The 12,278-nt window shown below is 33.3% G+C and overlaps 1 protein-coding gene across 1 annotated transcript in view; it reads right to left on the reverse strand.

Annotated features, from left to right (window-relative positions):
* Positions 1-407: 407 nt before the first annotated feature.
* LOC150092167 (uncharacterized) overlaps positions 408-12,278 on the reverse strand; it is a 74,653-nt gene continuing 62,782 nt past the window's right edge. Inside the window, exon 3 of the mRNA XM_090415246.1 lies at positions 408-501. Coding sequence (XP_090271372.1) covers positions 478-501 — 24 coding nt within the window. The 3' untranslated portion in view covers positions 408-477. The remainder of the gene's footprint in view (positions 502-12,278) is intronic.

A 12,278-nucleotide genomic window follows, 5' to 3' on the forward strand; every position in this document is an offset into this window, starting at 1 on the left:
TCATTATATTGAAAATTTGATGCCCATGTTAATTTACAAAGAATTAAAATATCTCTTCAGAATAAAAAGCATTAAATCCATTTTAGAAAGCTGTGGGATTAAGTTAACGAAATACAGTACACAGTTTTCAAAGTAGACGGACGTCTTGGTATTGAGAATACCAGGAGAAAGTTAGATATCACACAGTATCGTTTTATTTGTTAAATGTGTGTCAGTGAATGGTCGTAGTCCAAATCAGAAGCAGCTTCCCCCATATTATACTATTATTGTAATACCAACCAGGAGAAACATTCAGACCCCTGTCGTAGCTCACGAAAAACTGATCAATGGTACATTGATTGACACAGCCTACTTTAATATAAGGAACTGTCATTTATAAAAGTGAAGGAGTGGGAAAACACTTCTGTCCATTTATAAACTTTTAGTGAAAAGTCGTAGCCAAATAGCGTCCACAAATATATTGAAAAGGTTGTTTCATCATATGGAGATGCACACGTTTTCCTATAAAAAAACAAAAAAAGACACTGATCTAAGCATTATCAATATACTTCACTCATTTGTAGCATATTTTCGACCTTTAATTATCTAAATGTGTGAGGATTTAAAGTGAAATATGCAACTGAACACGAAACTTTCAAAATTCCTTATTCGTAAAATTACATTCAACAGTAACTGATTAAAAAAAAGTTCCAGAAAATGTAATCAAATTTCTACTTTCTGTGAGTAAAGATTTCAGTTGATTTTTATTTCTATTATTTATATAAAATATACATATAAAATATAAGATATAAAAATATATCTTATTTTATTAGTAACATTTCTACCGATCTTCCTGTAAAGATTCTTGTCACGTCTCTTACTTTAAAGATCTTCGATTGAAAGGTTTATATCTTCAAGTGAGGTATTGAATACAAATACGAATGAAAGCGATAAAAATGTAATCTCCTACTTTTACCACACTCTGAGACTATGGCTGACTTCCCGTCTGCCTAAATGGTCTTCAAGTTCCTCTTTTCCTTAAGGACAAAAGAAGATTAAGGATTTAGATAGTTGCTATTTGAATCGTTGCTTATGTTGTGTTGAAGAATGAGAAAGTCTGTATATTTAGTTGACCTTTGCGTAGTTTAGGACTTTTTTTTCCCTAGAATGTTGGGAATTTTTTTGGCAAAAATGCCGGTTGATGTTTCTTTTATGGTATATGAATGCGAAATTCGGGTTCCATCTTGGTATTTGTGTTTCAGATAGAGCGTGCGTGCGTGCGTGCTTGCGTTGGTTAATGCTTGGACTTTGTCAAAGTCTGGTCACTTGTTTTTGTACATGCAATTCTAACCGTATTTCAACAAAAGAAAGAAAGAGAGACAGACAGAGAGAGAGAGAGAGAAGCTGAATTGAATTGTAGTTGAGCTTCAATAACATAATATGTTTCTGTCAAGAGAACAAAGAATGAAAAATATTTCGTGATGTATTGTTGGAAAAAAAAAACACGAAGCGGCTTGATATGATTAATAACGTATCTAAAACACGACAGGATTCACTTTAATAAAAGTGAGAAATCCCTTCTAAGGTTGATCGTATTAGAACCTTTCAAGTATTATGGCAATTGTTAATTTTGAACAGTTTGATGTCAGTCTTGTCAATACAATGCGACTGATGTTTTTTGTTAGCTGATTATATTTTTATCAGGTTTCACGAAATACGTTGTTATAATGATATTATTTGCTATTTCTGCGAAAAAGGTTGTACTTGATTGGTCTGCGAGTCAAGAGCGGTTGCCGTGGGGATAGCATGACCACGTGTTTTTCAGTTTAATGGAAACAGAAGGCTAAAAGATCTAGTATTGAATTTTGTTTATGTTAAAAGAAACGTCAAGAAGTCTCAATAAATTATACCAACCGGTCTGGATTCAAGTCAGCATTTCAGCGAGTAAATAAAATAAAAGTCCTCGAAACCAATCATATTTATTTAATACTTCAATTACATGAAGCGAGGAGTAGGTAAAGTCCAGTATTAAGAAGACTCTCTAATTAAATATATTTTGCTTATTAGTGCAAAAAGATTATTAATATTCAAGCAAACACATCTATTTCAATGCATTCTATAGATCATTCTGCAACTATCATAACTAGTTATTTCTGTCTAATAAATTGATACTAGCTATAAACAAGAATCCTTGAGTCTTCTATGCATTAGATAGCTGTTGTCCGACTCTCCAATCAATAGGCTACGAGTTAGAATCCTATCATGGTCATAGATAGTTTCTGAATGCTATTAGTTGACAGATGATTTTCATCGTCCGGTGTGAGACCTGAAATGGTTTGCTAAAAATTTCATCTTTGGTCTGTAGAGTTCGGATTATACAGTATAATAATCAATTCACTGTCTATACTTATATGGATAAAAATATAAATCGATCAGTAAATCTACAAATAGGATGATTCGCTACCAACATGGTTAAAAACTTAACCATGTTGGTAACCAATTTATCACAAATAAAGAGAACAGTGTTTGAGGGCTTATTCAGAATAAGCGCTGCTTTACATACACCTATTTGGATTAGTAAAAATCAGGTTTACACAATGGAGGCATTCCCAAGAAAAAAAAACATGTATAGTTTAATATTTTCAACTGAACAGAGATGATATGATTAGAACATTTTATCGAGGGCAACATCACTCGTTTTCAGGTAATTTAGATAATCAAGTGAAAATGAAAAGCTTTCCATATATAACAGGGCTGGCCTGCAAGATGAGAGCTTGGTGTGCATCCATTCTTCGAATAAATATTAAGTACGTCGCAAAACAAAATTCGGGATAATCCTTGTTGTGTGAAATACTGCATGTTAGTAACGAGCGTTAGCAAAGAAATTATGCTAAATGACTGGTTGCGTAAATTATTATAAACAGAGCGTTGAGTTGACCATTTAATTAATTGGTATAATTGGCTTTGACTAGATAATTTGATTGCTCCGGACTAAAGATTGTCATTTCTAAAACTTATGACAAACAAAAGATGTTCGGTGTTCCCAGAATATTTTATTAATATTGTGGAAGTTTGAATTGTTTGCGCTGTAGTTTTTCTATGGACAAGATTCAGTTGAGAATCAACGTGAGAGTGCAGCGTGTCATGTTGCAACCAATGGCGCGATATGGTTTGAGGAAATGGGAGTGTCAAAGGACAAGCCTGAACAGTGTAAAAGGACAAGCTTATCACAAAAACTTCATAAAACACCTGTGGTAAAAGTTGGAAGATTGTTGGGCGATAACAACAATTCTCCTCATACGTCAATGGATTTTTTTCCGCATCTTTTCGATAAAATAGTTCTAAAAAGCAAACATACGTATAGTATACGTTTTCAGAGGCAAAACCTAATTAACTAATGAAAATATAAAAAGTTGATATCCCAGCTATTTCTACATGTTTATTTTCAAATGCAGCTTTATCCATAAAAGATGAAATCCTGTAGAGTGCACTGCTATAGCATTGAACGTAATCGAGGTGAGCTGAAAATCGCTCTGAATATACCAAAAATAACTTTCTAAAAGTAATTAATGAAAAGGGCATGATGAATAAAAAATTAATCGAATGGAAAAGTCACAGTTAGTGTCTAAGTAGTTGGATAGTAGTGTTACTTGTACTAATGGTGTGCTAGTATTATTTTCAAAATTCTAGTTGGTTTCAAGAAAAAATTAGATTTTTATTACTGATATCTAAATGCATCATAAATATATCATATCTGTTTAGATTTTTATAATCTGCTAAAGCCTTTTAGGCTTGTATTTCTTATTCATACTTCGTACACCGTTTAAAAGTTTATATAGGATTATTATTATTGAAGGATCACCTCGAAAACTATTATATTTAGTATATCTTTTATCTGAGGTTTCGTGCGTTAGGTTTTCAATTAAATGAAAAAAGTATTTTGGTGGTAAATAAATATTTCGAGCTAACTGGATTTAAAAAAAGGAATTAATAAAAGGTGAATATGTACTTGGTGGCACATCTTGGGAAAAATTACGGTTGTACTATTATTTATTGATAACAAAGGTGGGCAGAAAATACATTAATGTGATAATTATTAGAATTATTCATTGATGAACTAAGAAAGACTATCAAATAAGCTTTGTAGTGTTATATCTAAGTGAGCTAAGCTAACGAATGTATCATTGTCGTTGTCGAAGAAACAATTCTTTAATTGGAACAATTACTTTCTGTGAGTGGCATCTTTTTTCTTGTCCCACGGTTGCTATTTGTGTGCCTGGACGTGACCTTTTCTTCATTGTCCATCTAACCTTTCATTTTCTTAAATGAACTAGATGGGAAGCAGTTATCGTACACTGATGACTCTCCAGAGCACATCTGCACTTTTTTATACCACTGCTTGTGTCTATTTTGGAGTGAAATGTTCAACTGCCAGTCAATTATTGTGGTTTCTATAATGACTTGAATGTATTCAGAGAGAAATACATTTTTTATTATTTATTTAGAGAACTGAATCATATATATATATATATATATATATATATGTGTGTGTGTGTGTGTGTGTGTGTGTGTGTGTGTGTGTGTGTAAAACACCTTGCTCCTACGATGTAATTCCTATCATTTATACAATTAATTCTCTTTAATGTGATCTGCATATCGGCGTTTAGACGAACAGCTAATAAACCACAAAACTCTAAGACCTGAATTTTTTTTTTTCTTTCATTCGTGTTTTTGAATTCAATAACGATTTAGGAAGTTTTTATTCTGTTTTATACGTATTCCATATTTAAAAAAAGACAACAAAGTGTATCTGTTTTCAGATAGTATGTGCCGATAGGGGGCGTTTATTAGAATTAGAATTACCAGTTTATTTAGATTAACTGATGTATTTCTTTACTCTTGTATATAACCAGAAACTAAAATAGCTACACCAGCTTAACTTTCGATCCTTTTGATGGAAAACGATCTATGTAAGGCACAAGTAGCTGATGTTTTCTGAGATGTGACAGGGTCTTTCTTGTGTGTCCCATGCAAGAAGTGTTATCGCCATATCACAGCCTTCCAGCGCTCTGACTTCGGACGAAAAAACACAGTAGAACAAAGCTTAATCTTAGGATTTGTTACTCTTCTTGGACATAAAATGTCGGCATCAGGCAGGTGTTTAATTAGCCTTGTGGACCTTATAGTTTGGTGGCGTGGTTGAGATGCGTCTCCTAATAAAAACAGACTAAGTCCCGGAATATTGTTGAATAGAAAGAAGATAAATAAGATGGATAGAAAACAGCTTAAAGAGATTTTTTTTAAATTTTTAGCTCATCAGCATTGTCCGGAGCAGAATAAAGAGAAGTATTATTTATTATCTGCATTGGGTAAAGGATGATAATAAAAATTAAAATTAACTGAGCCTAACAACACACTTTTAGAAAAAAACAAATTAATAATACTGCAACATTGTTAATTTGTTTGTAAAATCTACTTAAGTAATAGTTAAATGGTTTTACGTAAAATTAATATTAATAACAAAACACAACTGCAATTGATTTCGACGGTTCTAATATTATATATTATACGTAAAATAAAATATGTATGCAAGTTTGTAGCTAAGCAAGTAATGGAAAAATTTAATTCACATATGGATGTGAATGAAATAACAAATGCATCAATATATGGCTTAAAGGATAAATCCTAAGGTAGTCTAGTGTTGGTGTTTTCGACTTTTTAAATATTTTAAGCTGTAAACATCTAAAAAAGTAAATAATTGCTATTGATTAAACATATAATAATAATTACAACTATTTTTTAGAATTAGTTACTCCAAAAAATTTAAATAAACTCCAAGAGTTGGACTTTATATACTTTGTTTTGGTATGGCTTTTTATAAGTTGCTCATTATGAAATGAGAACGAAATTTGTGAATTATTTAATAACGTTTAATTTTTAAAAAACATCCCTTTCATTTTTTACATGATTTTCATCTTATTTTCAAAATATTGACACAGAATTTTTAATTTCTGGAAATGTAAACTTTAGTAAAACATGAACATTTCTTAAAACATATGAAATAAAATTGCATAACTAACACAGATTCCGCACAAAGCCTTCGTTTCTAATTTGCTAATTCAATTCAGATAATTACACCAAACATCCATGAGCGAAATAAAAAATAAGATAATGAGCCTAGTAACTGAAATTATAATATCTGAGTAACGCTCTTATAAACAGTTGAAAAGACTTCGTCATTATATCAAGCTTTTTATTAGCACGATAAAGTCAGCGTTAAAGTTGTTTAGCAAACAAAAGTTTAAAAGCCGCAAGGTAAGAAATGATGAAAAAGCCATGCAAAATATATAAAAAGAAAAACAAAGTTATTAGTGAATCATTTTGGAAGATTTTAAAGAAACTAAATCGTATTTATTTATTTATTAATAAAAGATTTCTTTCCTGATCTGTCAATATACACGTTTTTTTTTCTGACATCATTGATGCACAAAGAACAATCCAATACCCTTGGAGGGTAATGGATGGCAATGCTGTAGCCAATGAAGTTCTAACTGAGGCTCGGCTATTGCTGTTACCCTCCTGCCATGATCAGAGCTTTAATTGCTCAATAACACCTTATCCCTACACTGTCCTCTACAGATAACGGGGAATATGAAAAGCATTCTTGCTTCGCCCCTTTAAGCCAGTCCTTATAAGGACTATAAGGATAAATTGATATTAATAATACCCTCCAAGGGTATTATTATTAATACCCTCCAAGGATGGTAATGCTGTAGCCAATGAAGTTTTAACTGAGGCTCGGCTTTTGCTGTTACCCTCCTGCCATGATCAGAGCTTTAATAGCTCAATAACACCTTATCTCTACACTGTCCTCTACAGATAACGGGGAAGATGAAATTCTTGCTTCGCCCCTTTAAGCCAGTCCTTATAAGGACAATACTACCCCAGAATCTGATTTGCTAAAGTCCTTTTTAGGACTTCCAGGGTAACAAATGGCAATGCTGTAGCCAATGAAGTTTTAACTGAGGCTCGGCTATTGCCGTTACTTACCCAGCCATGACCAGAGCTTTTAGCTCAATAACATCCCATTCGCACAGATTTTCTTCATTCAGATGACGGGATAAAGAGTAAAGGACCCAGTTCTTTTAAGAACAATACTACCCCAAACATTGTAAAAGCTTTCTCATAGCTAATATTGATCATTCTGTCTAAAAGCTGCCAATCATCTTGGTCTAAAGTACTAGAGATATCCTCAAAGAAATTGTAACATTGTGAATCTATTTTACTTAATTAATATTGTAACATTGTGAATCTATTTTGCTTAATATTGTAACATTGTGAATCTATTTTGCATAAAGTTACGTAAGCATTTACAAATGAAAAGAACAGCCTACTTGTTTATTTAGTTGTTGAAAATAAAGTGAAGTATTTCAGTCAATTTTCTAGAGCAGAAACGAATCAAGTAAACAGAATCTTTTGATCTTATGCATAAAGACAACCTTAAATTCGTCTCAAATTATTCCCTAATGAGTTTTGTAAAGCATTTACAAAAACATCTAAAATTACATGAAATCGAAATAGAAGAAGAGGAATCTGGAGCAATTAACAGAACTAAATGACACAGTAGTATGAAGGAGTTTAATGAGGGGGGATAGACGTAACAAATTAAAAAAATAAATTTAATGACTGTTCTGAGAAACTAGGAAATTAAACAAATTAATTATTGATATCATTCTTAATATGTAGATGAAAGGATTAATCAGAAATTCATACATATCTCTTAGCAATAATAAAAATTGCAAATAAAAACAAACGAAACATAATCTCGAGTAATGAGTCCTTGGAATAATTAAAAGCAAAATAAACATAAGAAACATGATATATTTGCTTGCGTTAGTTCAAATATCTCATTTGATAGCGACTTTATTGGAAAGAAAACTGTATTTGTATAATAAAAGGAAATTTGGCTATCTTTCTTGTGAGAATTCGTTAAAGGCTAAGATTACTGGAAAAATAAAAACGTACTTCTGCAGTTAATTGAAAATATCCCATTGTCAATGGATTTCTCCTTTGATAACAGATAAGAGTATCTTAAAGATGTTAACATGTTGTGAACAAGACACTAGTGCTCATTACTCTACACCTATTGTGTGTGTGGGTGGGTGGGGTTGTGTGATTTCATTTTCAACTACTTAGAAGTACATGTATTAAGACACGCATTAAGAAGTATGTCTTAAAGGTGAAAAATATACATGAAGCGTAATGACGACAGTAATGCTGTGTGTTACACCGTATGCACCCAATAAACAAAATGTTAGCAACATCCCTATGATGAATGAAAAACATATCACCTCTTCAGGGAGATAAATATCTTCATTCAACTGTCTGTGAGAACTGGCAAATGTTGTTCCAGATCTTCATGTTACGAGCAGGGTTGTCTTAGACTGACTTTGAATAGTCATTTCAAATCTTACAAATTCATACCATGACAGCTAGATCATCTGAATCATAGATGGCATGAATTTGTCATTAATGTTTGTAATGAATGAAACATTAATGACAGATGAGAATAACAATAATTATGATATTCTTTATAATGATAATTGGTGATGTTAATATAGACTTGCTATGGAATGGCGAATATAAAAATATGCAGAGACTTCAAAAGAACTCTTCGATAGACAGGTAACTGTGAATCCATAAATAAACATAAAACACAAGTGAAAAAGATATCACTCTCCATGCACCTATATTGTCGTTTTTTTGAATTTCTTCAGTTCTATTTTGCTAGTAAGGCTTCTTTAGGAAATGATTTTCATATTGAACCATATGAGTTTACTCTGAATGACATGGAGAACCCAAAAATGTATTATATTCTTTATAGTAATACATAATGGATTCTTTCTTTCTTTAAGGAGAAAGTGATTTACATTTCCACTAAATGGAACAGCTCCAATCCCTAAGCACCTACAAAAATCACTTTGTCTTATAGGAAAAGGGCATCTGACTCACCGATCTTGGCGCGGTTCATTGAGTCAACGAACTGAGATTTTATGAGCTTCTAATTTGTTTCAGAACAGGTTTGCTAAATATAAAACATTTTTAAAAAATGTTTTTTAAATAAAAGTAAATATAATTCAGATATTTGTTTATGAATGTTTTTTCACATTAAGGATATGAAAACATTGACTACGAAATCATTCTTAATTTCAAATGCAATTCCTAAGTCAAGAGATATCAACATCAATAGATATTGCTTTAAACATCCATCATTGTAATTATAAGGACTGGCTTAAAGAGGCGAAGCAAGAATGCTTTTCATCTTCCCCGTAGAGGACAGTGTAGGGATGAGGTGTTATTGAGCTATTAAAGCTCTGATCATGGCAAGAGGGTAACAGCAATAGCCGAGTCTCAGTTAGAACTTCATTGGCGATGTTTAAGTAAAGCCAACTCTAAAAATTTAAGACGATCCCTAGACCACTAGATAGTGGTCGAAAGACTGTCGAACTCAGCGTTGGCTCCACTCAGTGATGGTCTCCCCCACCACCGAGCAGAACTGCTCATATTCCGAAGAAAAGCATTCACTGACAAAGCCCCTCACCGAGCCGTGCCGGAAAACACTTTCCCCGGAGACTCAAATTGCTCCTTTAAGAGAGCGAACTCAAACTCTCGAATGTCTGCGTCCCAGGGGGTAAGAGCAACAGCCGAGCTTCAGTTACAACTTCATTGGCTACAGCATTGCCATTTGTTACCCTGAAAGTCCTAAAAAGGACTTTTATTCTCCCTATATTATTTTCCCACCTCATCATTGTAATGATATTATCTTATAAGGACTGGCTTAAAGGGGCGAAGCAAGAATGCTTTTCATCTTCCCCGTTATCTGTAGAGGACAGTGTAGGGATAAGGTGATATTGAGCTATTAAAACTCTGATCATGGCAAGCGGGTAAAAGCAATAGCCGAGCCTCAGGTAGAACTTCATTGTCTACAGCATTGCCATCATTACCCTCCAAGGGTATCAATCACCGCATCTTACGGTCGATTACTACCTTAAATTCTTAAAAGAACTGGGCGATGGACTGAGTCCTTGACTCTTTATCCCGTCATCTGAATGAAGAAAATCTGTGTGGATGGAGCGTTATCGAGCTGAAAGCTCTAGTCATGGCTGGGCAACGGGCAATAGCCGAACCTCAGTTAAAGCTCCATTGGCTACAGCACTGCCATTAGTTACCCTAGAAGTCCTAAAAAAGACTTTTTTTTATTATTCCCAACAATTAGTACCAAATTAGCTGCCCAAATACCTCGATTACTACCATTCCTTATAATAAGGACTGGCTTAAAGGGGCGAAGCAAGAATGCTTTTCATCTTCCCCGTTATCTGTAGAGGACAGTGTAGGGATAAGGTGTTATTGAGCTATTAAAGCTCTGATCATGGCAGGAGGGTAACAGCAATAGCCGAGCCTCAGCTAGAACATCATTGGCTACGGCACTGCCATCCATTACCCTCCAAGGGTATTGGATTGAATGAATCAATCACCGACTATGTAAGTAAAGGTGAAATCTCAAAAATACGGACGATCTCTAGGCCACTCCATAGTGGGCGAAAGACCGTCCTAATCTCAGCGTTGGTTCCACTCAGTGACGGGTTCTCCGACCACTGAGCAGAACCGCTCAAATTCCGAGGAAAATAATTCACCGACAAAGCCCCTCAGCGGGCCGTGCCGGAGAACACCCTCCCCGGAGACTCAAAGTGCTCCCTTAAGGCAAAAACCCCAAGAGAGCGAACTCAAAAACTCATCGCCCAAGGGGGTAAGAGCAACAGCCGAACCTCAGTTAAACTTCATTGGTACAGCTTTGCGTTGCTATCCATCACCCCCAAGGACATTAATGAATCAATCACCGCATCTCACGGTCGATTGATTCCACAACCTGATTACTACCATGTAGTCCTTATAAGGACTGGCTTTATAGGGGCGAAGCAAGAATGCTTTTCATCTTCCCCGTTATCTGTAGAGGGCAGTGTAGGGATAAGGTATTATTGAGCTATTAAAGCTCTGATCATGGCAGGAGAGTAACAGCAATAGCCGAGCCTCAGTTAGAACTTCACTAGCTGCAGCATTGCCATCCATTACCCTCCAAGGGTATTGGATGGGAACCATAGTCTGATTACTACCATCGAAAATATATAAAATCTATACTTACAATATACTAGAAAATTAGTGGCGTTTTTATCTTATCTAATAGTTTAAGCAAATTTAATGATAATTTTTAAATATAAATAAACTATATGTTTTATTTTTATAAGATATTTGTATTCTATAATACAAATACAAATATTAGGAAATATTTTTTAAAATATTATTTAAATTAAAATAAAATCGATGACTCTAATAAGTCATTCACTATAATCTAAAACTAACTAGGGAACAATAATTAAAAACAAAAAAACTAAGGAAATTTCGTGATTCTGTGTGTGTGTGTGTGTGTGTGTGTGTGTGTGTGTGTGTGTGTGTGTGTGTGTTACTGGATCACTTCCGCATTATGAGGGCGCAGGATAATATTCATATAAAGCGAAAAGAGTAAGTAACAGTAACAGATATCAGCATTAAAATGAGATGCATGAATGAATATTAATCTTGACAGAGATATAAAGAAAATTTTTCTTTGAACTAATGTCGGTGGAAAATATTAAAATTATATGCTTTTTATACAAATAAAAATTAAAAAAAACGTCTCAACAGAGAGAGCAAATTAGAAGCAAAGCAAAAATGGAATGAAAATATGGAAGCTTTTTTGCATTGCTTGGTAGAAGTACATAAAAACTGTTTACAAATGAAATTCAGTGTCTTAGCATAGGTGGGTGAAAGAATTCTAGTTATCAAATCGAGTGAACAAGAAATACTGTTATTATATAGTACTACACAACATCACAATGTAAAATAATAATAATAATAATAATAATAATAATAATAATAATAATAATAATAATAATAATAATAATAATAATAATAATAATACACTTAGTGCATGGTAAAAGAATATTTTCGGAGAAATATCATAGAAAAAATAATTATACAGCATTCAAAGTATATATAAACTTGAGTTAAATGCTGTCTTCCTAAATATATGAACGAAATCAACTAACATAATATAATGTAAGCAACAGCTACGTTAACAAGGCAATCCTCATTCAACCAAACGTTTTCAGAAAATATCAATATTGATGCTTCCCCAGAGTCTCCTAATGGTAATTTTCATCTACAACAAATTTCTCTTATTGTTACATACAGTTAAAATAATT

This window comes from Typopeltis vanoorti, unplaced genomic scaffold, assembly GCF_054136105.1.
Source record: "Typopeltis vanoorti isolate ZY-2024b unplaced genomic scaffold, IOZ_Tvanoo_1.0 HiC_scaffold_24, whole genome shotgun sequence".
Lineage (NCBI taxonomy): Eukaryota > Metazoa > Arthropoda > Arachnida > Uropygi > Thelyphonidae > Typopeltis > Typopeltis vanoorti.